The 27,044-nt window shown below is 40.2% G+C and overlaps 1 protein-coding gene across 1 annotated transcript in view; it reads left to right on the forward strand.

The window, feature by feature from the left end:
* Positions 1–24,370, forward strand: part of LOC148036455 (uncharacterized) — a 225,699-nt gene extending 201,329 nt beyond the window's left edge. Inside the window, exons 25-26 of the mRNA XM_087678435.1 lie at positions 18,780–18,866; positions 24,168–24,370. Coding sequence (XP_087534561.1) covers positions 18,780–18,866; positions 24,168–24,185 — 105 coding nt within the window. The 3' untranslated portion in view covers positions 24,186–24,370. The remainder of the gene's footprint in view (positions 1–18,779; positions 18,867–24,167) is intronic.
* The last annotated feature ends 2,674 nt before the right edge of the window (positions 24,371–27,044 follow it).

The following is a 27,044-nucleotide window of genomic DNA, read 5'->3' on the forward strand; positions in this document are numbered from 1 at the left end:
AACTGGAAAAAAACGAGACCATTGTGTGCCTTGTAGAGTGAGAGAACAATCACTTCTAAGGCATTTGCATGTTGTCATGGCGCTACATGGACACAGTGTGACAAACTCTAGAGTGGCTTTCTTATTGATCTAGAGAGCCAATGCGATACTAGTCATTAATGTCAGTGTTCGTAGTGTAGATGGTTCAAAAATACTAGATTTTTGGATAAGTTTAGTCAATTTTTGATAATTTAGATATTATCTCTTGTAAATATCCAAAAGCTCGAGATAACTTCAAGAATAAGATGACATGTAAAAGAAAGTAGGTAGCTTTCAATCATTTTGGGAGGATTTTATGTAAAAAGAAGGATTGCGAAATCGTGCGACGCGTGATTGCAGTTTTCAAGTAGTAAATAGTACTCCGAGAACTAGGAGATGAAGGAGTGATTTGTATCCTAGTATTTTACTCTCCTTTTGGAGCCAATGAAAACACCAGATTAGCGGTTTGAGCTGCATAGAGGAAGACATTGTTTTATGCACGTTTTTGTCTATAAGAGATTTATCTTCTTAGGATGCAAACATAAATTATTAGGCTTCACTTTTGTGAGTATTCTTCTACATCTTCTATTTCTTTGAACCCCTTCTCTTTCGTCTACTCCTCTCCATAAATCCCCCTCACCCTACTGTCTCTTATTCCTGCGATAGACTTTCGACCCTAAACACTCTGAAAGTGGTGAACTCGACATGAAAGGCGACAACATGTGTGTAAATATGGGAGATTCTACATGTTCAAGTAGTGATGATGCTTTATAATAGATGATTACTTTGTTGCAGCAACAACAACAGCAACAATTATTGTTACAACAATAGATGCAAACTCAGCATGAAGTATAACGAATTGATTCCTTATCTGTGAATGCATTGCAGGCAGTAGGACATGAATTGAAGTAGTTTAAAGGTCAAAATGTTTCAATCTTCATTCGGTTGTATGAAGAAAATATGTTTCATGAGATACCGCAGTATGCATGGAGTCGGTATTTCTCCCATTCGGCCATGCATGCATTGCATGATCGGATTGATGAGTTACATAGAAGAGATGCTAATTGGGCAGCTTTTAAGAAAGCTTTGAGAAAAGAGTTTTTCTTGGAAGATGCAAGATTAGTAACTAAAAAGACATTTATAGATTGGATTGAAAAGCTCAATAAAGGGTTCGCTGCTATAGCTTTGCTCCGTGAATTTGAAAGTCGGTATGTACAATTAGATGCCGATGAGCAGCAATCATGAGAGAGTCATAAAATTTATAGATTGGATTGAAAAGCTCAATAAAGGATTGACTGATATAGCTTTGCTTCATGAATTTGAAATTCGGTATGCGCAATTGGATGCCAATGAGTAGCAATCATTGGAGAGTTAGAAAATTGATTTGTTTTTTAAGGTTGTAGATCTTATTTTGCAAGAGAAGTTGACTAATCATTTAGAATATGCATCTTCTGAAACGGGACTGAAATCAGATTGGGCTAATGTAACTGAGACAATGCATATATTGGTAAAGAGAGAGCGGATGAAATTCAGATGGGGTACATGCACCACACCTACCAACTCTTAGAAGGGGATTGAAATTGCAGCCAAGGCGCTTGTAGCTATGGTGGAGCAGCCAGCTATACTTATTGGTCCAGCTCTTAAAGGTGATGATGTGGATGAATTAATCAAAGACATGCGTGATTTGAGGTTGAATCTAACATAAATCTAAGCAAAGGTCGAAAAGTTGGATAGTAAGGTAGAAGAGAAGGCTCGAGCAACAATCTAAAGGCCGTATAGAGAAGGATACAAGAGGAGATGCATTTGGTGTGATAGTTTACAGCATGAAAAGCAAGATTGTACAGCCTACCGTGAAGCGGAAGCAAAAAGATTAGTCTTTTGGAAAGATGGCGAAATACATGCAACAAAAACTGGTCTTCCAATAGAGTCAAATTTTGGAAATGGTGGCATGCAGAAGAGGTTGAAAGATAAGGCTGCAAGGACATCATTTGTTGCCATAGATGCAGCCACATATGGGTTGAGAATTGAAAGGACTAATGAAGCTCGTAAAGGAGGCATGGTTGAAGCAAAATATTGCGTTTGGATGCAAGCATTAGATTGTATGGAAAGGGAAATAATAGTAAAGTTTGAATTGGCTGATGCAAGTCACTGTATACGAGGGAGAACTGGATGGAGTGCACTAGAGGATTCATTTTCAGCCTATGCTTATTTGACTGAGGTTCATAATCAAGAAGCTCTTGTGGAAGAAAAGAGAAGAAGAGATGAAGACACTACCAGTCCTTCCTCTTCAAGCCCATCTAAATGCATAGCACGAAGCATTGATGCAAGTTGACAAAGACAGAGAGAAATATTTTCAGAGGGAATATGATGATGCATGTAATGCTGTTTTGGAATAGGCTAATGTTGAAAATGGGCTAAATGGAAGTATAGATAGCAAGCTTGTGGCTGAAAATAGTATTATGGGAAGCACCAAGCATAGAGAGAAGGCTATGTATAATGGGAATGTCCATCAACAAGCATATGAAGAAGATGCTCAATTTATTCCAAGCAGTCATTATTCATGAACGCATTGGGCTCGTGCTACAAAAGAGACAATTGTTAAAGTGGGAGAAAGAGAGATGCCTTGCATAGCTCTCTTGGATCATGGTTCCGAAATCAATGCTATGGCATGTAGCTTGTATGAGAATGCAGGTTGGCCGATTGATGTAGATTCGTGAGGGGATCTTTATGTGGCTTGTTTAAATGTACTCGTGACTATTGGAGATGTTAGAGATGAATATCATTTTTTTGTGCACGATTCTTGTAGTTATTAGTGATTTTGGGGCAGCCCTATATTTCAGAATCAAGGTTAGAAACAAAAGCCTTGGAAGATGGTTCTTCATATGCTCGGGTTTGGAGTAAAGACAATACAAAGGCAGTCAAGTTTCTCACTGTTTGTGTGAATCATCCCCACAATCGGGATAGGCTGCGCAATTATCCCATGCGACCTAATGCACTAGAGTTTAAGGGTTTTTAGACAGCACTACTATAAGTGGAGGCTATGGCAGTGACTCTAGGAAGATAATTATTCCTCCAAGAAAGGGGAAAACTGTTTGTGTCTGGATTGCAGGAATGGCTAGCATGTAATCTTGGTAGTTTTAAGAATATTTCAGCCATGTGCAAGGCTGAAAAGAAATTTGTAGGATGGACTGAAAAAGAGCTGAAGACATATGGTTTGATGGTTGCAAATGAAGGTATTTCAGGACTGTTTTCAGGGTTGGTTGTTGTTGATATAGTGGTTGAAATTTTTGCAACAATTAATGTTGAAAACATGGTAAAAAGGAGGTTATTTATGTTGACACTTTAGAGACGTATGAAGCCATTCAAGAGTTTGCTCAGCATAAACATGAGAATATGGAATAAAAAGTAGAATATGAAGACATTGGACACCGTGGCGCTACGCGGACATAGTGTGAAAACCTCTAGAGTTCAGCTTTCTTATTGATCGAGAGAGCCAATGCCATATTAGTCATTAATGTCAGTGTTCGTAGTGTAGATGGTTTAAAAATACTAGATTTTTAGACAAGTTTAGCTAATTTTTGATATTTTAGATATTATCTCTTGTAAATATCCAAAATCTGGAGACAACTTCTGGAATAAGTTGACATGTAAAAGAAAGCAAGTAGCTTTCAACCATTTTGGCAGAATTTTATGTAAAAAGAAAGATTGACGAAATCACTCGACGTGCGATCGTAGTTTTCAGGCAATAAACAACAGTCCGAACTGGGAGTTGAAGAAGGAGTGATCTAACAGAATTCTGGTCAGGTGTCCTAGTATTTCCCCCCTTTTTGGAGCCAATGGAAGCATCAGATTAGTTGTTTGAGCAGCATAGAGGAATGTATTGTTTTATGCACGCTTTTGTCTACAAGAGATTTATCTTCTCAAGATGTAGAAATAAATTGTCAAGCTTCATCTCTGTGAGTATTCTTCTACATCTTCTATTTCTTTGAACCCCTTCTCTTCCATCTACTTCTCTCCCTGAATTCCCCTTCACCCTACAGTCTCTTACCCCTGCAGTAGACTTTCAACCCCAAACGCTCCAACAACGTTGAGAGCAAATGCTTGCATATGACAACACAAGCATTCTAAAGAGGAAGGGATCATCCTTGTCTACTCTTGGATGAGGAGGTATAACTTCAAGAGATTTGACTGAGATGAACATTTCATACTTACGGGGATCAACATTGCAACCTTGTAACATTTGTTTGGATGTAGGAGTTTGGGCTACGGAGATAGTCCTGGGTGACCTTGAGCCTTGCAAAATAAGTTGATCATTGTTGATTAGGTTCTTTCTGTCTTCTTAGTTTTCATAGGCATGTTATTTTCCTTCAATAAATCTCCATGGGAATAGGTTGACATGTTACAGTGGGCCTTACTGTGGAAGAAAATAAATTCCCAACTCCATGTCTTGGAAATAGTAACTTTTGTTGGAGAGGATGGTCTAGGATTGAGCGATTCAGAGACACAACCTGTAGGACGTTCTTTCACTATTAAGAAGAATAGATGAGGAGCATCCATGGTCTCTAGTACTTGGGTTTCTCATACAATTCCATAGAGATATCCAATAGTTCAGCTGGTGGGAGGGCATGGGAGTTGATTTTATAAGGGGGCCTCTTCAAAACTAGGTTTTTGAGTGGTTTTTAGTTTCCAAGAAAACTCCTTTGTTCATATGAGAGGGGGTTTCTTTGAATTCAAATTTTTGAGTGGTTTGTGGTTTTTCAGGGTACCTCTTTTGTTCACATGATGGGTGGCTTGGAAAACTCATATATTAAAACAAAGAGAAAAAGGGACCTTAATCTAGAATAAGGTTTGACTAAGTTTTTAATTCTAGACCTTTCCTAAAATAAAATGTGGTTTACTACTAAGAAACAACTTGAGCTATTTTCTCTAGAGGGCATAGGGTTTTCACCAAAAACAAAAAACCACTCCACATGACACCGAGGGGTTTCTAGTTTTTGCCTAAAACCATTGGAAACTGTTTCGAGAACACCCCCACCCCCAACAAGAAAAACTCAGAAGCCACCAAGGTTCTAGTTCTAGAGTGGTATAATGTGTTAAGTGATTGTTGGTGGGTTGGTTGTAATAATTTTTTGCACTTGTTTGGCTCACTCTTGAAGCCTTTGAGGGGCTAATGGCAACACTTATAGATGAATAAAATTTAGTCAATTGTTTGGTGTTTAAGGGTGTATATTGATCAACAAATATTTGGGATGCAAGGTAAGTGTTGTAAGGAATCACTTAGTGATCTCGATGGGTAGATATTAGGGATGCAAGGAAAGTGTTGTAAGGATACATCTTCACATATGTAGTTTCGGACCTTATTTCCAAATCAAGAAACTAAGGCTTGAGAGATTCACATTGTAAAAATTTCATGCAACATGAAACATTGTCAAAACATCTAAAATAGCAAAATAAACTATTTTAGACATTTTTGGTGCCATGCATTTCAAAAACATTATATATAAAAAATATGAAGCATCACATATAGTTCAAGCATACTATAGCCTTATAAAGGCTCATGAAGGTTTAAAAACCTTAGATAAAATCACATGAAAGTTTTTCTTTTTTCTAACCTCTTCACCTTCAATTAGAGTCTTGGGGCTCAACAATACAAACTTTTGGTACATTAATATTTTGCCAAATTGCACATGGAATCATCAAAGTTACCCATTAGTGCACATGAGAGATTTAAAAGTAATGACAGAAGTAATCATATCATTGGCGACCATCAGATAGGTGAGGTAGCTTGTCATATCCATGCAAAATGCTTGTGTTATACCTCCCAAGAAACAAGACAACATGAAAGAATAGTATCAAAACAATGACAATACAAATAATAAAAATCAAATTCAACACCATTTCCTTTTCACCTATATAGTTGCATAGCCTAAATCCCATGATTATGGGAGGACATCCAAATAGGACAATGCATTTTTTATCTATCCTACATGTCAAGGTGTCATTGACCAAGTGTGTGCTACATAGTTTATTCTAATAAGTGCCTCATGAGTTCACCCCTAAATATGAGTACATGACTAGGAGGAATCCTAGATGAGTATCCCTTCTTTTTTTTTTGCAAGTAAAATGTGGCTGATTATATTACTCAAAAAGCTGATTACAACAGTGTTCATGCTCAACACACTAGCTGGAGCTGAAGTAAAGTCACCAGTACGTCATGTATACAAGCCTCTCAAGGCAGTCTAGGGGGGATGGGGGAAAAGAAGCCATGGGGGGGGTGTTGAGATGGCAAGCTCAACACATGTGGACATGGATGATGGACCGCTTGGTTAGATGGGTCCACACGTCTACACTTAGCACGTCGGTGGTCATTATGCATCTCACATGGCCACTGACTCATTACTTATTATATTCAGGTCGTTACACCTATTTACAACTGGCATAGTTATAGCGCCAGTCGACTAGTGTAGTCGGTTATGCATTGTTTGACTTAGTAGGTCACTTTCCTTTTATGTTGTATCTTATATATACTTTGTGTACATTGTAAAGTGTGTGGAAGAAGAAGAAAAAACCAGCAAGAAAACGTTTTTTGGCCTCCATCTCTCTTCTTGTCTCTTGAGTGAGCTTCTCCTTGTGCATTCTGTGTGTTCGGCGCAGCATCTTGAGCAACCCCCTCCACCACGCGATTCTTGACATGGTATCAGAGCCGCGCCATTGAGAGAGGCTGATTTCGAAGGTTGAAGCAAAGGAGAAGAAGCAAGGTTCGAGCAAGCAAGCCACGGGTAAGAAGCTCTCCCATCCTTCAACTCTTTCTCTTGGATAGTGCCTGTGGAGGCACCGGAAGCAGAGCAGAGCAAAAATCTCAGATTGCAGTGAGATTTGGTGTGCGTGAAGAGCGTTGTGTATTCTGCAGACAAGCCCTTTAGGACTTTCCCGCAGTTATTTTGGGCATTTGAGGGCGTTTCAGGGCCCGTTTTAGAGCCGCAAGGTTGCGGACAGTAGTTTCAGGGTACGCTGTGACTTCGACTGTATTGACCGAAAGTGGGTGCGCAGGTTACAGATTTCAGATCTATAAGTTCAAAGGTGTTTACCAGTGAGTAAACACAAGGTATATCTGCAAACAGGTTGCAGATTGCATGTATTGTTGAGCAGACAGTTAAAAAGGATGTTTGGTGTATTGCGGTGCACTACAGGTCCAGGGTTGCAGAAGATTTGCTTGCTGTTGGTATTAATTTTGTGATAATGGCAGAGAACAGTGGAAGCTCCATCATTGAGAAGCTCGACAAGAACAACTATCCTTCATGGAAGTTCCGTGTCACGAACTTCCTTATTGGAAAAGGCCTCTACGAGTTCGTTTCAGGTGAATAAAAGGAGCCGGAGATGAGTGATCCTCCAACTGCAGAAAAGACAAAGGCACGGAAGGAATGGAATGCAAAGGATAAAAAGGTCATGTATTGGTTGTCTGCAGTAATTGACAATAATATGCTGGGACACATTAGAAATGCAGAGAATTCATATGCAGCTTGGACCATACTTGAAAGTATGTTTTCTGTAAATACAAAGGCACGAAAGATTCAACTCAAGCAAGAGTTGAATACATTAAAGAAAGGGAAGATGTCTATCAATGAGTATGCATTGAAGGTAAGGAGCATTGCAGATGCATTGGCAGCGATTGATGCAATGCCCGATGATGATGATTTGGTGTCGTCTACCTTGGGTGGACTTAACAATGAAAAGGCTTGGAAGTCTTTTGTAACTTCCGTATATATCAGAAAGCCATTTCCAGATTTCGATGAGTTGGTCTCTCTAATGATCACTGAAGAAATCAACATGCAGAGTGAGACATCTGAAAGAAGTGGTGAACAGGTCTAGGCTTTCTACTCCAGTTCAGGAAGGGGACGTGGTAGGTTCTCTTCAAGAGGCCGTGGTACAGGATGTGGTAGTGATAACCAGTAAAATAGATTGAATCAGCAATTTGGCGATATGCAGGTTTCAGGAGGTCGTGGTAACTTTAGAGGCAGGGGGAGCTTTAGAGGAAGAGGTGGATGGCAGAACAAAGGTTCTAACAACTCTGGTATTGTGTGCCACTACTGTGGCAAAACAGGTCATATTGCAACCCAATGTTATGCTAAGAAAGATGATATCCGCAGTGGTAAGTTGCAGCAAGGAAACTATGCATCGTCTTCACGACAGAATGAAGACAAAAATGAACGTTTGTTCGTTATGCAGCATATGCTGAATGCTATTACAGGAAAGGGAACACATGAAGATGTTTGGTATGTTGATTCAGGTGCATCCAATCATATGACCAGCCATGCAGAATGGTTTGGAGAGATGCAGGATTTGCAGAATGCAGGTTATGTGCAGACGGGTGATGACTCATGCCACCCAATTTCACACATTGGAAAAGTTCCCCTGTCCTTGCATGATAGTAAGACAAAGAGTCTCTCAGATGTATTACATGTGTCATCTATTACAAAGAACTTGGTGTCAGTCGGTCAAATGGTAGAGCAAGGGCTGCAAGTCAGATTTAATGCAAAGGGCTGCTTTGTAGAAGACTTCAATGACAAGTGCAGATTGGTAGCAAAGGGAAGTAGAGTTGGACGTATATTCACTCTAGATGCTGGAATTCCTACTATGAATGCTGCTATGTATGCCAAAGGAAAAGATGTTGTTGCAGACATTGAAATTTGGCACAAACGCATTGGACATCCAAATATACAAAGGCTGAAATTAATGCAGTCCAAAGGGTTGGTTACATGATTGCCTACATTTAAAGTTGCAGAATTTCAGAAGGTATGTGAAGCATGTCAGTTTGGTAAGCAGGCAAAACAACCCTTTTCACATGACAAAGATGTAAGCAGAAATATCCTTGATGTTGTGCATACAGACATTTGGGGGCCTACACAAAATGTATCTCTTGGAGATAGTTCATACTTCGTCACATTCATTGATGATTGTTCTAGAAAGCTGTGGGTATATTTTATGAAGGAAAAGAGTGAAGCTTTTGAGCACTTTAGAACTTTCAAGGTTGCAGTTGAAAGAGAAACAGGCTTGAAAGTAAAGTGCTTGAGGTCAGATGGAGGGGGAGAGTACCTCTCTAATGAGTTCAGTGATTTTCTGAGGTCTCATGGGATAAAGAGACAGTTCATATGCAGGTATACCCCACAGCAAAATGGGGTTGCAGAAAGGAAAAACAGGCATATTGCAGAAGTTGCACGCGCCTTGATGGCTGAAAAGAATATGCCTAAGCATTTTTTGTCTGAGGCTGTTCATACTGCTGTTTATATTATGAACAGAACTCCCACAGCTGCAGTTCATGGTATGACCTCCGAAGAATGTTTTACAGGTAAGAAGCCTGATGTTTCACACTTGAAAGTGTTTGGCTGCATTGCGTATGTTCATGTGCCAGATGAGTTGCAGAAGAAACTGGATCCAAAGGCTGAAAAGTGTGTCTTTATTGGATACTCTTTAGAGCAGAAAGGGTATCGCTGTTACAACCCTGTCACATGTAAGTTCAGAGTGAGCAGGGATGTCATCTTTGATGAAATGAGCAGTTGGTATGCATCTAGTGGTGATGCATTGGATGATGATGATGATCATGAAACTCATGTGCAAGCTGAAAAGCAAGAATCACGAACTCTTAGTAGACCAGAGACATCATCTCGTAGTCCTTGGTCTGGGATCAGACTAAGGAGTACCTCTACATCTTCGGGTGCATCTAGTAGCACTATAGGTAAAGACAAAGGAAAGAATAAAGTGTCAGAAGGCATTGATGCATTTCTTGATGGAGACTCCAATGGCTCTGATGAGCTTGGCATTCCTTCAGTGAGGACTCTAGGTGTGCAGAGAGCACGCGTTAATGCAAAGACTCCATTGAGTGATCCAGTGGTACGCAGGTCTAGCAGGGTGAGATAACCTGTTAAAAGATTTGGTTTTGAAGGTTATGCAGCTCACCATTATGCTTATATGGTGAAACTAGTTGAGGATGTTGAGCCCACATGTTTTGAGGAGGCTGTTGGTCATGCTCATTGGGATGCAGCAATGGATGAGAAGATGGCTGCATTAGAGGCCAATAAGACTTGGGATCTAGTATCATTGCCGAAGGGAAAGAAAGCTATTGGATGTAAGTGGGTTTATAAGATTAAGCACAATGCAGATGGTTCTATTAGCAGGTACAAAGCTAGGCTGGTTGCAAAAGGCTATGCCTAGACATATGGCATAGATTATGATGAAACCTTCAGTCCAGTTGCTAGGATGACAACTGTCAGATGTGTGATTGCTTTGGCAGCAGCCAAAGGTTGGAGGTTGCAGCAAATGGATGTAAAGAATGCCTTCTTGCATGGTGATTTGCAGGAAGAAGTGTATATGGATCAGCCAGCAGGTTATGAAGATTTAGAGCATCCCACGTATGTGTGCAGGTTGAAGAAGGCACTCTATGGGCTCAAGCAAGCACCTAGAGCATGGTCTGACAAGATTAGAGAGTATCTTGTTAATATTGGCTTTTATATTTCTGATGCTGATCACTCACTTTATGTGAGAAAGGGAGATGCAGGTTTGGTCATCATAGTCATCTATGTGGATGACTTGATTATTACAAGTGATAGTGATAGTGGGATTGCTGAAGTCAAGGGCTATTTGAAGATGAAGTTTGAGATGAAGGATTTAGGTGAGCTAAGGTACTTCCTTGGCATTGAGGTGATCAGATGTGATGATGGTATATGGCTGTCCCAAAGACAATATGGCTTGGATATGTTGTCCAAGTATGGTATGACTCCACGCAAACCACTTTCAGTCCCGTTGGAGCAGAATGTAAAGCTAAGTGCTGATGTTGGGGATGAGATAGAAGACCCTACTATGTTCAGGAGGATAGTGGGGAGTTTGATCTACATGACCATTACAAGGCCAGACTTGAGCTACGCTGTTGGTCTTGTGAGTCAGTTTATGCAAGTACCTAGAAAGCCACATTTGGATGCAGTCAGACGCATATTGAGATATGTGAAGTCCACATTACATTATGGACTTTTCTATGAGGCAGGTACAGATGTACAGGTGTTTGGATACACAGATGTAGATTGGGCTGGTAGTATGTCTGATAGAAGATCTATCAGCGGATACATGTTCTCTCTTGGTAGTGCAGCAGTTGCATGGAGCAGCAAAAAGCAATCTACAGTTGCTTTGTCGAGTACAAAGGCTGAGTATAGAGGTGCTGCTGTTGCAGCATGTGAGGTAGTATGGCTGCAAAAGCTATTGGCTGATTTGGATGTCCAGGTGGAAGGTCCAGTTGTCATTTATTGTGACAACATGAGCAGTATACAGTTGGCTAGGAACCCTGTGTTCCATGCCAGGAACAAACATATTGAGGTACACTACCATTTTGTGAGAGAGAAGGTACTAGCAGGTGAGATTGACTTGGTGTATGTCAGCACATAGGATCAGATAGCTGACATCTTCACGAAGGCATTGGGTACAGAGAAGCTTCAAAAGTTTCGAAGCTTACTTGGAGTTGCAGAGATGCAGTTGAGCTTGAGGGGGAGTGTTGAGATGGCAAGCTCAACACATGTGGACATGGACGATGGACCGCCTGGTTAGATGGATCAACACGTCTACACTTAGCACGTCGGTGGTCATTATGCATCTCACATGGCCACTAACTCATTACTTATTATATTCAGGTCGTTACACCTATTTACAGCTGGCATAGTTATAGCGCCAGTCGACTAGTGTAGTCGGTTATACATTGTTTGACTTAGTAGGTCACTTTCCTTTTATGTTGTATCTTATCTATACTTTGTGTACATTGTAAAGTGTGTGGAAGAAGAAGAAGAAACCAGCAAGAAAACGTTTTTTGGCCTCCATCTCTCTTCTTGTCTCTTGAGTGAGCTTCTCCTTGTGCATTCTGTGTGTGTTCGGCGCAGCATCTTGAGCAACCCCCTCCACCACGCGATTCTTGACAGGGGGGGATATATTGCCAAATGGGGCTACCTGCCTGCATCACAAAGAACAAACCCTGGCCGCCCCAGGTATGCATGAAGTGACCACGGAGCTCCTGATGAGCCCTGAACTCGCCCTGCACCTGATCCCATCGGCTGCGGAGGGAATGGATGATGGAGGTCCATAGCTCTGCTAAGGTCGCATGTGTTGAAAGTCTCTCTCCGCTGAAAGCCGCCTGTCATCGCGCCTTCCAAATATGCCATCTAGTAAGACTCCCTATGATCTCCCATACCTCCAAGCGGTCTGCTGTGGGCTCCAATACCTGGCGGATGGGTAGAGCCTCTAGACCGACCATTGTGCATGACCTTGCCTCGATTATGAATATCGTGTCCTACATCCTGGCCTCATACAAAAGGTGACGGCCCTAGCTGACTGCCTGCCAACAGAAAGCTCCCCATGAGATATATCTTAGGCTGGGTGCTACACGTCGAAGGATACGGCATGCTCCTCTCCACATGAGCTGCACCTCCTCACAAGACCAAAGGCAGTGCTTTGGGGTTTCCAGAAGCTGCTGTGTGTAGCGCTTACAACCTCCCTCCTACATCTTGGCAAGCCAGCTTCTCACTGCCAAGCCTCCATGTGCCACTAGCCATAAAAAATACGACACCCTCCTCGGCCTCCAGCTATCCCATAGGCGGCACCAGAAGGTCCATTGGAAGGGCTTCGTGATGCTGTGCTCCGCCTAGTGCCTACTATGTGACGGCGGCCAGTCCATATCCTCCTACATCAGTACATGTTTGCCAATCTTGGAAGTGTATTCTAGGAACCTGGGTGGCTTTTTGGCGACTGTAGAGGCCGGCCATAGCCATTCTCCTAGATTCCACTCCAGCTCATCAAGTGGTCTGCCCTCCCAGATCCAAAGGCGCCACTCCTTGAGCTCCTTCCAGAAAACATAGCAGTCCAGTCGCCAAGTCTTCCCCTAAAGACCCACCACCCGAATCCTCCTCCATGAAAGGGTGGCAATCCCCTCATCTTAATGCCCTCTACCAAGGGCCAGACGTCCCCCCTCCTAAACGGTGAAGAAGATTCCCTGCGGGGTGCCACCCACTCTACCTGCCACCTGAAGGGGGATGCCTGCTGGAGAGAATCTAGCTGCCCATACCTCCTCGGGCTCTATCGGCTCTCATATGAGGGGGGGCAAGCCACTCCGGAGATATTGCTGCGTCTATCTCTCTTCTCCTCAACTCCACTCCTCTCGGGCAACCTGATACTCACTGCAGCACCTCCTCGTCCGCCATCCTATACACCTCCTGCCATGTCCTAATGGAACAAGCCAAGCCGACCTCCTACCCAGTCCACTGGATGTGGGGGCGCTCACCTAACTGTGCCCCTTCCCGATCTTTGACCTAGAGGTTCCAGATCACCGGGCTAACGGTCTATTCCCTCCTGGCAACCTCGGGGGCTCTGGATTAGGGCCTTATGGAGGCCCTGCCACACGCGGAGTAGGCTACGAAGGAAAGGTGATCTCGAGGGGGTGATTTGGGCTGACGTGAAGATCCATCTCAGGGACGGCCTCCACTCACCACCAAGCCTCGGTTTATAGTCTTGAAGGCCCTCCTGCAGTAAGATCTTCTGTGTCTGCTCACCTGGTGTGAGACTGCGGACAACTAGCTTGCCCAAGAGGGCCATACTCTGATACTTTGGGTCTATGATCCCAAGCCCTTCCTCTGATCGATGTCGTATGATGGTTGCCCACACCACCTTGGCCTTAGAGTCCCTGGAGCCATCAGACCGAGACCAAAGGAAATTCCGCACTAGGCGGCGAAGTTGCTCTACGCATGATGAGAAGCACCAACACGAGGCGATGTACCAGGCCGTCGCTAGGAGGACTTGGTTAACCACCAGGGCTCGACCGGCTAGTGAGAGGCGAACCGTGCTTTAGTAGGTCAGTTTCCTCCAAATAGAATCAAGGACATGAAGAAACTGATGGGTAGGAGTGATGTCGAGTTCCACCTGGAACCCTAGGTATCAGACGGTCTGCACTGGCTCACCCATCTAAATCCTAAGTGGACGCCCCGTGTTGGAGTTTGGGTCTGTGAGGAAACCAATTGACTTTCGCCAGTTGATTTTCGCTCCCACTGCAACGCAGAACATGTCAAGAGCCAGCCTCATTCTCTCCAGCATCACCTCATCGTCCTCTATGTAGAGGCCTGTGTCATCTGCGTACTCTGAGTTTAACAACTCAGTCCCCTCTCTCACGGGAAGTCGGAGGTCGCATAATCCGCTCACACGTGACCTAAGGAAGTGAGACATCGCCTCTCCAAAGAGTAGGAACAAGTATGGGGCCAAGGGACAGCCCTGTCGAACCGATCTCTCCAGCCGAAACTCCTCCCCTCGCCTTCTGCCGAGAGACTCCCTGGCATCTGTCCTGAGGTGACTCCCTGGCATCTGTCTTGAGGTGAAGATCTCCTGGAAAGCCCTCAGTAGGATAACGTGGTGCCTGTCAATCTGGCCTCCACGAGAGCCTCCCCACTCTCCCATATAAAACCTGTCCAACCGCTCCTGCATGGCTCCACCTAGCCACCTATATCCCTAGGAGAAGTCCAATGACCTCGCTCTCCTGTGGAAGGCAGGGTCTTTCCAGGCATCACGTGCTCCGACTGCAAGCAAAAAGACCTCCCATGCCTCCTGCTCCTCCCCAGCCATGCCCTGGTAGTTTCTTCCTCTGCCCTGCTGGTCCTCCAAAGCCTCCAGGTTGTTGAAGTCTCCTCCAACAATCCAGGAGTCCACCAGTGGGAGTCCAACTTCAATCTCCACCCAAAACCTGCTGCGAGCCCTAACCTCCGTAGGGGCATAGACATTGAGGACTCCAATACACGAGTCCCCAATATCCAATCTGATCCATAGAACCCTTCCTGCCACTATCGTCGCGTGGTCTCGTACACAAGTGGTGAGACTCGGGCCAATAGAGGTGCATATGCCTCCACTCCTACCATGGGCCCCTATGGTGTGCTCCCAGTAAGCGTGCGAGCTGCCCGAAAGTACCTTGCCTACCTGTTGAGCCTGGGCGAGAGTGAGCTTATGCTCCTGTAGAAGCAAGATGTCGATCCGTCCGACAAGGGCAGGCTGCAACTTCTACCGAACAATCAACTTCTTGGAGCCATGTGCCCCACTGTAGTTGAGACTGTTCACATTTCAGGATGCAAGATGTAAGCTCATGGGGAAACCTGTGACTGACCGAATAGGCATCTGTATGGTGTAGATGCTACAGATGAGGAGAAGAGATTGTGAGGCATGCAAGTGCACTTTGCCGCCGTTCTAGATGGTAAAATCCAGTCCCCCATGGTGGCCCTCAGCCGGACAATAGGGGTGATAGATGCTCTAGGTGGCACTATCAATGCATCTATCAGCCATGCTGAAAATCGCGACTCTGTACATTGGTAGAAGCAGGCCGCCTGTGTCGGGGGCCACTCGATCATGTCCCTTGGAGCTCTCCACTTTGGAGGGGCTCGAAAGATAATGCTCAAGTGTGGGACCTCAGCGCCAGCCCACTAGTTAATGTCCATCATGCAACCTAGCCACTGTTGTGCAAACAATGCTAATCCTTCATCACCCATCCACTGGGAGATGTGATCGGCCACCTGACTCTTCAAAACCTCCTCAATCTGTGCAGTTGTCCACTCCTCTGAGTAAGATGATTGAAGGAAAAAGGTGTAGTTTGGTCCATCCGGTGGTGCTAGTAGGTGGATCTTGCCCCTCCTTGACTTACGAACCACGAAGATCCCCACCTTTAGAGGTAGTGGGAACTCTCCGCGCTCCGCAACTCGCAGGTAGGACCATGGGCCACTGCGGAAGAACCTCAATGTGCTTAGTACGAGCATGGAACATTGGGTTCTATGCATCTATCAATGTACTCTAACAATCAATTGAAGATGCTGGTGGCACATGATTGTCCAACTCCCAAATTAACTAAAAGGGGTTTGAGGCAAACACACTTAATTCTAGTTATGAAAGTTGTTGTGTACGTAGCTTCAAATTAGAAGCGGCCATAGTGAGCTGCTTCTTACTTGATAAAGATATGCATGAGCTACTGAGCATGAATAAAAAACCACTTTTGGATAAACGAGAGTTGTAGCACCAACCCAATCAGAATTCGAAAAAGCATGCAAATTTGATAGTAATGATCTTCCCTTGGGATAAAATAGATTAGAGAGAGCACATCACAAAACGTATTGATATGTATGAATGGAGAAGATTTACAAGACTAAGTACATGAAAATGTAAGAAAAAAAGTAAAGAAAATATGATGTTAAAAAAAGATAATGTAAAAATAGGGATGGTTATGCCTACATAGTACAAGGTAGTAGAGACACTTTAAGTGTTATGTTTGCTTATATGGCATTGCAACAGTACAAGAGTAGCTCATCACATACATAGACTTAGCTCATCACATGGTATGTTAATTCAATGTTGTAGAATGAGTCACACTCGTTTGCTTCATGACTGAGTGCAGTGAGGCAACCAAGCAAGAGGACTAGCGGGGTTTTGGGGATTGAGGAAGAAATATGGAAGTTTGTATTGCAAGAAAACAAGGCTTGAAAAAGTGGTGCACCCTAGAGCTAAGTCTTGATACAATACCTAAAGGCATGGGAGAAATGATGAAGTAGTGACATGCATATGTGTAGTAGATGATATTGTTAGGCTTAAAGAGAGGCCCTAGTGTGTCACCATAGTGTGGCTCCTATGCTTGGAGTCCTAGAGGGGCAATTACTTGACTGCGAAAGCTAAATAGGCCAGCATATCCTTGACATCCATTCTCATGAGGTTGTGGGGGTGTATTTGAGGTCCAACTATCATTAATGGAAAAGCTCTCACTTTCACTTGGTTCATCTTTGTCTTGAGTTGTAACTTTCTGGCCTTTGTATTTACTTTGAATAGCCTTAAGAAATTCTTCTATGCAATAGAAAGGAGAGTTTTAAATTTTTCCAAATAGCCCATTATGCTATTTGTGACATTGACAGACAACCAATAAATGACTTTACTCTGTGTGTGCTCCCAATCTTTCTTAGCTTTTACCTGTTCTATAGTAGCATTTCCTACAAGAAATTTAGGTGCTAGTACCATGTCTCCTTCAATGTAATTCCAAACATCTTTACCCTTGAAGAAATTTTTAATCCTAAACCTCCATGCATGATAAATATTCTTATCAAGCTTCGCATTGACAATGTGATTGAAGTTGTCAAAAAGTTTGACCAAATAGAAAACCTTGCAAAAAACTATAATCTATAAGCAAATTGATACCATGTGTACCACATTAGGCCTATTGTCATTGTAGAAATTACATGGCACAATAGACATAATCAAAGCAAGGAGTAAAGAATATGTAGCAAATATGAGAAGAAGAGGGATTGCTTTAATTTCAAACAAACTGATACAAAGATGGCTCTGTCCACCCGTGCACTTTCATTGTGAAGCTTAGATGGCGATCCAAACAGAGGATAGGCGAAGAGCTTAAGGGTAGCTAGAAGAACTCTAACTGGGTGAAAGATAGATTGACGGTGGATTTAGAGGAGTCTTCATTTTTTAGCCTAAGAAGGTAGTTTGGTTGGTATTTTCAACTATATTATGAACCTTCCCTAGTTGGCCAAGGAATATTTCAGAAAATATTCCCTTTACCATCGCGGGCCAACAGTGCTACCTCTCCGGACCTTCATTTGATGGGCCGTTGACCCCCCTAAGACCCCCCAGCTAGGGGCCATGAAACCCCAAAATAGGACCCCCTAATAACTCCCACACCCTGCAACTCGATGCATTGTGCCTCGAGTTGCTATTAGCATAACTACTCTATCTAACCCAAAGACTAGATCCACAAAGGTAATCTTTTTGCCATTTGGTCACATAGACTTTATTTGACATACAAGTTTAGACCCATCGAATGTCCGTGCTCACACATGGCTTCTCCTCATAATGGGGGGCCTTGCGACTTAAAGCACCATGGGTCATTGAGTATATCTGACACCCTTTTCAATCCTAAGTTCAAACCAATGGTTAATTATCTTTCCCTTCCACTTTTCTCCCTTCAAAAATAATATTTACTATGTTGATCTCCTTAGAGAATACAGTGATAGTTTTCAAAAACTAACTTGCTTCAACTTGTACTTTATCAAACCTATCTGTTTCTTCGAGAAAATGTGGCAAGTTTAAAAAGAAACACGGTATTCCAACGTAACCTTGTTGTTATTGTTGAAAGACATTCTCTATTTATCCTTATTTCATGATTTAAAATAGGTTTCAAGTATAACTGATAAAGATCATCACATTAAAAATTCAAGGGCACCTTTGTTTTTATGGTTCTTAGACCTTTGAAGGTATCCATGTTCATGATATGAGAGCTTGATGCTTCTAAGTTACAACACAAAGATCCTTCCAAATAAGTTATGTTGATCAAAGCACATATCATGATATATATAGTGCAAGAAAGAGCTCAAATCTTAAAGTTGATCGCTAGAAAGTTTGGTTTGGGTGAAGAGGGAATTGATTGGCAATGCTATTGTCCTTCAAAATTATTATTTGATTGAGATTATCGCATGTCACGAAAATATGTGGAACAATGGAGTTTCTATTGGAAAAGAAAAAGGTGGTGAGTTGATAATTCTTAATGCTTATATGATGGACATGCACATCCTTGGTGTGTTTGAATTGAATGTTCCTTTTGTGCATTATGGTAGATAAAAATTTGATGGTGCTATTCATTCCCATTGACAACTTGTTCTTGCACTTGTTTTTTTAAACAACAAAAATACAAAGACCTTTCTATTTTTTGTATGTAGGCTTACAAAACTATAATATCAATGAAAGCACACAATCTTTTGGTGGGTGCCTATGTTGATCAAAACATTCTTGACTCCATACAAGAGGTATTTACAACATCTAAATTTGAAAGCTTTTATAGAACAGAGTATTCGACATGCTTTTCAAATATATTATAACTTCGTTACATGCTCATTTCTTTTTAGTACTATGCAATCATCCTATTTCAAACCATAGGATGTTTCTTAGTATCTTTTTTATGACAAGAAAAACATAGATATTACATCCAAGTAAATTTTTTATATGAATATGTTCAACATGTTTGGACCATTAAAAACTATGCACCTATGGGAACTTGTTATTCTCCTTTCCAAAGATAAATTGTTACAAATTAGTGATGAGTTAAGGATGCAATCTAGTCATGCCTCTCAAAATAAACCACCTTCAAACCTAAATTAGTGTCGTGTTGTGAAATGAGCATCTTACCATCCATGTGGGTGTGTTCATCCCCCCAATAGTTGAGTAGACAATTCGATATCATAGTCTCCATGTATCCCCTATTACTCCATCCATCCCTTAGTAAGCTACTCGAATCGACAATAAAAGTCAAGCTTAAGCTCTAGTTCACATATAGGCCTTCTTTCTTGAAAATTTTCAAGCTTCTCAATCCAATCCCACTTCAATGCAAGGAAGAGACCTAGGGGAGAGTGTGAGACTTGAATTTTGCACTCTCCCCTCACCCTCCTTCTTCCCCTTACTGTTCCGACCCCCTCTCGATAATCACTTCATTATGTCATGTCATTGAACAACTAATATGTTATTACTTTTTGTGACCTCTAGGTACATAAGGAGACTCTTGTTTACAGAGGATTGGGGGTACATTTGTCCTAATGTAAAAAATAATCCATTTATATTGTAATAACTTTTCATTAATTGCATTTTGGAGCTATTTTAAGAAGATTAAATCATAAGTTAATGCAACAAAATCATCAATAATTATAAACCCTAAATACTAGAGGCTTAAACCCTCTTAAATGTAAAAATGACTTTCGTGAGATGGTATAAGTCACATACTCTATCTTTTCATAACTGAAAGATCACAGCCTGAAGCAGTCATGGCATTGGTCAATGGATGCATATGTTGGTTTGCTAAATGACATACCAACATTATAAAGGTGATGTATATATTATTTTAGATAGCCCTATTTAAAGGGCATTGCATTTATTTAATAGTTGTTAATGAGAGTAGAAGCGGAGAACTCCTTGTTCCAGTCAAGGAGAATCAAAATAGGCCTTAGACAATATCAAGTGCACTTGATGAAAGGCAATATCACAATTTGCATCCCAACTAAATTTTCCAAGTAAAATCTACCTTAGGTACACATGCCACACAATTTAATAGAATTGTGATATGCTCCAAAAGTCAATGATATCAACAGTGCTATCTCACTTGACTTAGAAATCTTAGAACAACATTTGGATTGGCCTAACACCTCCACCTTTGTAAGGAAAACACCTTTTATAGATCCACCGCATTACTAACTTGAGAAATGATGTGTCCTGGGAGCATTTTCCCTTTGATAACAAACACACTCTTCATTAGATTAGGACTAAGAGGGGCCTCCCAACACCTAGCTAGGCACAAGTGGAGATGTTGCAAATCCAGAATGATCCACCGAGACACACTAAAGTCATCAAGAAATACCTTCATGAAATCCCTAATTTGAGGGCCAAAGATCTCCTACATGTCACATTGAAAAGATGAAGGCACATTCTTTAGATCAAAGCATGACTCTCGTGCTATGATAAATTGTCTTGGGTCAATGCTTCAAAGCCATCCAAGCATAATCATATCCACTAAATCCATCAATAAAGAATATATTTCATGTCTTGCAAAATGACATAAATGGAGAAAAATGCAACACCCCTTTAAACCTTGTGACTCATAGATCAAGATAGAAGTATCTAAGCCAGTCATAGTAAATATATGCAAAGTCATTTGTAGTATTAGGAAGGGCAATTATGGGCATTCAATATTGTCAAATTTATTGATCAAAATTTGTATTTTGAACTCTTCTAAGTAACATCCTTTGCTCCATGTTATGAACTAAAAGAGCTCTTTAACATTGCGAAGATTCAAGAAATTAAGTCCTAGGTAATGTGGACTATGTCATCAACCAAAAAGTCAATTCCTTGGTAATGTGGACTCTTGTGGATCTAAAGACAACGAAATAGTAATGCCATTGCAAGGTGCACTAGAGTAAGATTCTAATCAAATCATTACTATTGAATAGAGAAAATTGAGAAATTGAGAATTTTTTAGAGTTCCTTAAAAAAGTGGAAGAGATTTACTATGATTGACTCAATGAGGCCTCATGACAACTTGAAGATTCGCTTAAAGAATCACTACCCTCTGTCCTTGACAAAATGATGACATCTTGTGTTTTTTCAAGAGGAAGTGAATATAGTGGCTCTACTTTTAAAGGGCAAAGTTTATACTTTCATGGTCAATTATCCATATCTATCAAAGCTTCAATTCACCTAAACAAAAAATTTAAGTTCCTTGCTTTTCTAAAGAATTGACCACTCATTTTATAAGGCACGTCTTTGTTTCCTTAAATACAAAATTATACACCATGAACTAAATAATCTTGATATTACCCTTGAAGGACAAAGTTATGATTGAGTCTTAATCTACAAACTTCTAAAACTATGATTTGGTTGAGAAGAATTTTTTTAAAGATGAAAAATTTTCATGTAGGGATAGAATTGTTAACTCAACTAATTACTTGGAAAATCATTTTGAAAATTACATTCAAATTTTAAGCCATAGAAACTCTAGGGTTGTTAACTTTGAATAATTATTGAATGATGTGTTACAAATAAATTGTTTTTAATTTTTTAGATATTAAATAATAAACTAGACTTACTTTAAATCCCAACAAATCAAAATAATTACAAGAGATTAGGGAACACTCCTAAGTGATCTTTAGACTATTTAACAATACCTTATGAGAAATATGCATACTCAAAAACAAATTTTCAAGATATGGATAGAAATGATAGAAAAATCAACCCCATTATGGACAATTAACCAAGTAACTTGGAAGGTAGTTTTCTGAGAGTGAAATATTGCCTAAGTTGCTAACTTTGAGTCTTAAATCAACCCAAAAAATGGGTGTAGGATGTTTTGATTGCTTGATAAATATATTGGCCAATGGCTAGAAACAATATATAGAAGGTTCCTCTCTCTCATTTTTCACTTTTATTTTTCCCACATCTAGACTATGCCAATGTAAATACTCAATTTCACACTATGTTGCGAAGGAGAAGGAAAGGTGAGTTTCAATTGAAGATAAAGCTAAGTCCATATCTTGTACATCTCCAAATGCAACATTGAGCCTATTCTTCTTTTTAATTTTCATTTTTCTTAAATCATCCCTTGAGGTGTGTGTGGTTTACTCTTCTTTAAATTTCTATTGCATTTTGAAAATTTTGATTACTTGATTAACTAGCCTTGTTGGGATTTGAAAAAGTAAAGAGCTCTAGAAGTTATAATTTCAAATTTATTGCATAATATTATAATATTTTAGCTAATAAAGTCGGAACCCTTAGTCATGTCTCTAGAAGATTTGCAATGGGCCATGAGGAAGTCATTATAATAGTAAAGAAGACATTGTGTAAATTTTCTAAGGAATTTGATGAAGTATGACTAACCAGGCCATTAAGTTGGTTAAGCTAAATTGGTGCATATGATAGAAACACAAATCCATAATTCTAAAAAAACACTTTTTTGTTGATTTAAAAAATAAAAAGTAAAGGATGGAATTTTGGAATCATGATGCTATACTCTTTTATGTCTAAAATAAATAGAATGAATACCCACAAGATCACGGAGTCCTTGGATAGCTTACACTGAACATTAATAAAGGTTTGGATACAAATGATTAAGACTTTGGAACTTGACAATTTTTTTTCACATTGAGATCCCTAACAACATGAAGAGATTTGTTGAAATCCCCAATTATATCAATGAGTTTTGTTTGTCATGTAATTAACAATGTCATGGGAAAGTATCTTAGAGAATGAATCTATGGAGAAAAATGAATAGCTTTAGTAAGGGTATATGTAAATGTAATTGAGATCCACAAGGTAGGTCATATATTTAAATCTCTATAGACATTAATGGAGGTAAACTAGAAATCCATTTGAAACCTTCACATGGAAGAAAGCAAAAAATAAAATGATTGATACAAAGAATAGTTGATAGTTCTAGTTATTGGCCTGTTGCATTCAGTAGTTGTTTTGGCCAAAACTTTAGAGGACCTCCTAGAGTGCTATGCATTATCTAGTTACCTAAAGTTGGATTAAAGGACAGTGTATTAGCGAATGATATTTATAGAACGTGAGCCCCTATGACTAGGAATGTGAAAAGGAGGAGCTTATAACAAATGAATTGTAAATAATGAATTGTTATCCATTACAAAATATGCAAACAAAGAATGAATGAAAATTCTTTGTGCATGCATTATAATTTACCATGCATGATGATTTCCATCAACAATGAAGAAATATGTTACAAGATAAAAGTGAATCCACTACTTGCATTATATGTAAATAATGCATAATTGAAATTTCATAATATTCAAGCCGTGTCAATAGGTGGCTCTTTCCATATAACTTTATTTTTTGTGAAGGCTAAAGGGGAGACTCTTAACTTGTAGAATATTGGCATACCTAAGCGACTCTTATTAGAAAATAAGGTATAAATAATTCTATTTGTTAGTCTCACTAGATCCTTGGCTATTTCAAGCCTTGGGCCAATGGAGGTTCCATTCTAATGGCAAATGCCTCTCTAAACTAGTCAATAAGCATCCAAGGCCTCTACACATCAACCACCTCCCTATTCCTTGAGATGGTATTTGGGTATATTAGCAAGGAGGTTCATTATAAAAATAGATTTAGGTATTACCATATCCCTCACATACCAATTTGATTCTCAAAATATGGTTCTTATAGGGCTTTAAAACCTGCTTTTGTATACATGTGTAATTCTTTAATAGCTTATCTTGATATTATAAAATTGTAATTGCCAAAAGTGATATGAAAATCATTATATGAAAAATTCTCTACGTTGTTACAATCACATTTTTTTCATTTCTTACCTATAGAGTTATGCTTGATCATGGAGTATTGGCAATACATGTAAGAGCATCAAAATTGATCCTTAATCATGTAGTATGAGCCTCAATATAGAATTCTATTGATCCAATTATCCTTAATGATCATATAGCATTAACCATATGCTTCACAATATTATCTTTTGGTTGATTGTGGTCATTTTGATTGGAAATAAGAACATCCAGAGCTTTTGTTACAATATTCATATTTGCCTCATAACTTTGCAGGTCACTCACAATATGTAAAATCACCTTATGAGAATAAATATTGGCTTTTATGACAAAGTACTTTAGGAGTAATCCTAAGGAGAAACCTTGTAAAAACCATGTGTGTTTATCTCCACTCAATTTTACAATACTTTCAGGCTAGGTGTTATCCTACGCAATGTTCACTTTTGTCATATCTTATTATTATGCTTCACTATTTACTATTAGGGTCAAACAATACATCATAATACTTGTTGCAATGTTTTATTTTGTATTAAATTTTGCAACCTATAGAAAACCATCCAAGTATTACAAATAACTAATTTTTTGCAATATTGCAACCAATGTAATTTATCCTTATTTTGCAAACCTTCTGTTAGCTATGGGCAAAGGTTTGCTTCCTATTAGCATATGTGAGATGTATACAATAGTGATTACTTTTTAGAACTTCATAATATTCTAAATATGTAGTATTTTCTAAAATCAAACTAGTGTGTAAGAGTCAAATAAGATTTGATATATTCTAGGCATATGTTATGATTAACATCAATGTACAAGTGTCTGTTGGCGAGTTGGATGTTTGTGCTATAAATGTGTTGATATGAAGTACTTAGTCAAGATATTATATGTCTTTGAGTTCATGAGTTAGTCTATAATATGACAAGTTGTAATTGTTACCATATACCTCTAGGTTGGTAGTGTTATTAGTGTTAATTACCATGTACATCAATTTTCAAAGCTAGTTTTGTTGGCTAATAGTTTGAGTGGTGCTAATCAACATATGTACTTCTATTTTTAGTTCAGATTCCCTTGCTTGATAATATTGATATTCATGTAGCCAAATGTGGATGCCATGTGTATACTCTCGTATTTTTGTAGGTGCTTATTATCATTGATATAGTTTAACTTTTCAATGAATATTTTTCTTTTTTCAAATAGGCACATACAACTGAGCATCAATAAACTTAATGCTTTGAGAAAACCCATCATATAGTGCCTTCCTTAGCCTACAAACCTTGTTCTCTGGAGTAAGCATTGTTAACAATCCCAATGTGGGGTTAATCATGGTGTGTACAAAATGATTGTCACATAATTATAATGGATTGTAATAGATGTCAAGGAACTCCATGGCTAAAGATGGAGGAGATACACAATATGCATGCTCAAATGTTCTCTTATCTATCATTGTATAAACTTGTTACATATATAAAGGAGGAGATGCTCCATCAATGATCCCTTACACTTTCCATGTGTGTCCTATGTGACACCATACAATTGACACTTTACATGTGTGCCATGTGTGGCACACTTTACTCCACATCTCTCATCCATATTGATGCCCTGTACAATATTAACATAGAGTGCTTTCATACACATATACATACATGTCGAGCTTACATTCTCAACACCCACTCTTAAGTGAGGTGCTATTTTTTATCTTTTCACCCATCAAGTGTAGTATTGCACAACCACAATTGCTACCTCTCAATATCTCCTCCCCCTCAATGCTATAGTGGAGTGTTTACATAACTAGAGACATCTAGTCTGCCATATGTATGCTTCATGTGCATGTACCAACGTTCATTTGAGCACCACTTGCTTGGGGTGAACCTACCCCATTCTTTTGAACAATTGCAATGTTCAATTAGAAAGGTATGACAAACCCACATGTGCAACAACCATGTGCACACACCACACATTCACAAGTCCTTTTGGAGATCTCAATCTCGAGTAGAGAACCCCACACAAGCCAATTCATGTGCCTTGTCTCGAATAGACTCTAGTAAGACACACATGCACATACATTCATTTTGAACCTCTAGGTAGCTTGGTAAGAGTATCCTCACTGTGGGTGAAGACAATTGCATGCTTTCAAGCATATATGATCGGGTATGAATACAAGGTGGCTATGGTTTATGCGGTGTGAATGACTACTTACACAAGTTTTATTTTCACAAAAAACTAAGAAGTGTTTATCATTTAAAGAGGTGGCAGCTTAGCATCTCTCCGTCTCTCTCTTTATCACATGTCAGTCTTCTGATCACACAACATATGCTGATTCCACATCGTTCTTGGCCAGAAGCTTTGGGTTATGGCGCATATCGATGCGTCCTACAGCATTGCCCACCTCTCACGGGTCATTTCCACTGCATGATTCTTCCCAAAGGCCTCCAGATCCGTAGAGAGACGTGCAGTATCCTAACCATAGTCTCTTGAGAATTCTGCACCCGTCAAGGAGGATGAGTTCTGGGTAGAGAATGCGCCCAAGTACTTGGAACGATCGGACCAGTGAGTAGAGGTTGAGCAGCAGACAGATTCCATAGAAGCACCATGCAACTTGCTTACTTCCATTTCTTCAAGAACCACCAGCTTACAAGTGCAACCAGCCGTCGCCTTGCTGCTTCCAGGTCGCTCAACTAAAAAATGGCTCTCTTCAAAACCAGTTACTGAATGATTCTCATCTGTGCTTCTGATGTCCTTCGCTGCAGCTTCAGCTCCATTATTAATCTCTCTGGCTTTCTTCACAACCTGTGCCACTAACATCAGTGCAGCTATCGAGCTGCCTCACTGTTGGCTGCAGTTTTGAGCCTCCAACTTCATGATCTCCGTCACCATGTATGCTCAGGCTTATATCCCTAGACAATATCTTCCAACTCTGGAGCCCCAACACAAGGAGTGTGAGAGGAGCAAGGCGACTTCTTCCTGATGCTTCTAATCCATTGCCTGCCAGGTCTCTAGCTCACGTCTCCATTAGCAGCGCTGGACTGCATCTGCGTCTCTTTGCTGGTCTTTGATCCACCCCTTCACTGATGGCTGATATTGGAAAGATGACCCTTCAACGTGTTCAGTTCCTGTACATCTCAAAATTGTGTCTGATAGTTATGTTCTCTTCAATTT

Source organism: Lygodium microphyllum, chromosome 5, assembly GCF_053477565.2.
Source record: "Lygodium microphyllum isolate KBCC chromosome 5, Lygodium_microphyllum_v1.1.10, whole genome shotgun sequence".
NCBI classification, from domain to species: domain Eukaryota; kingdom Viridiplantae; phylum Streptophyta; class Polypodiopsida; order Schizaeales; family Lygodiaceae; genus Lygodium; species Lygodium microphyllum.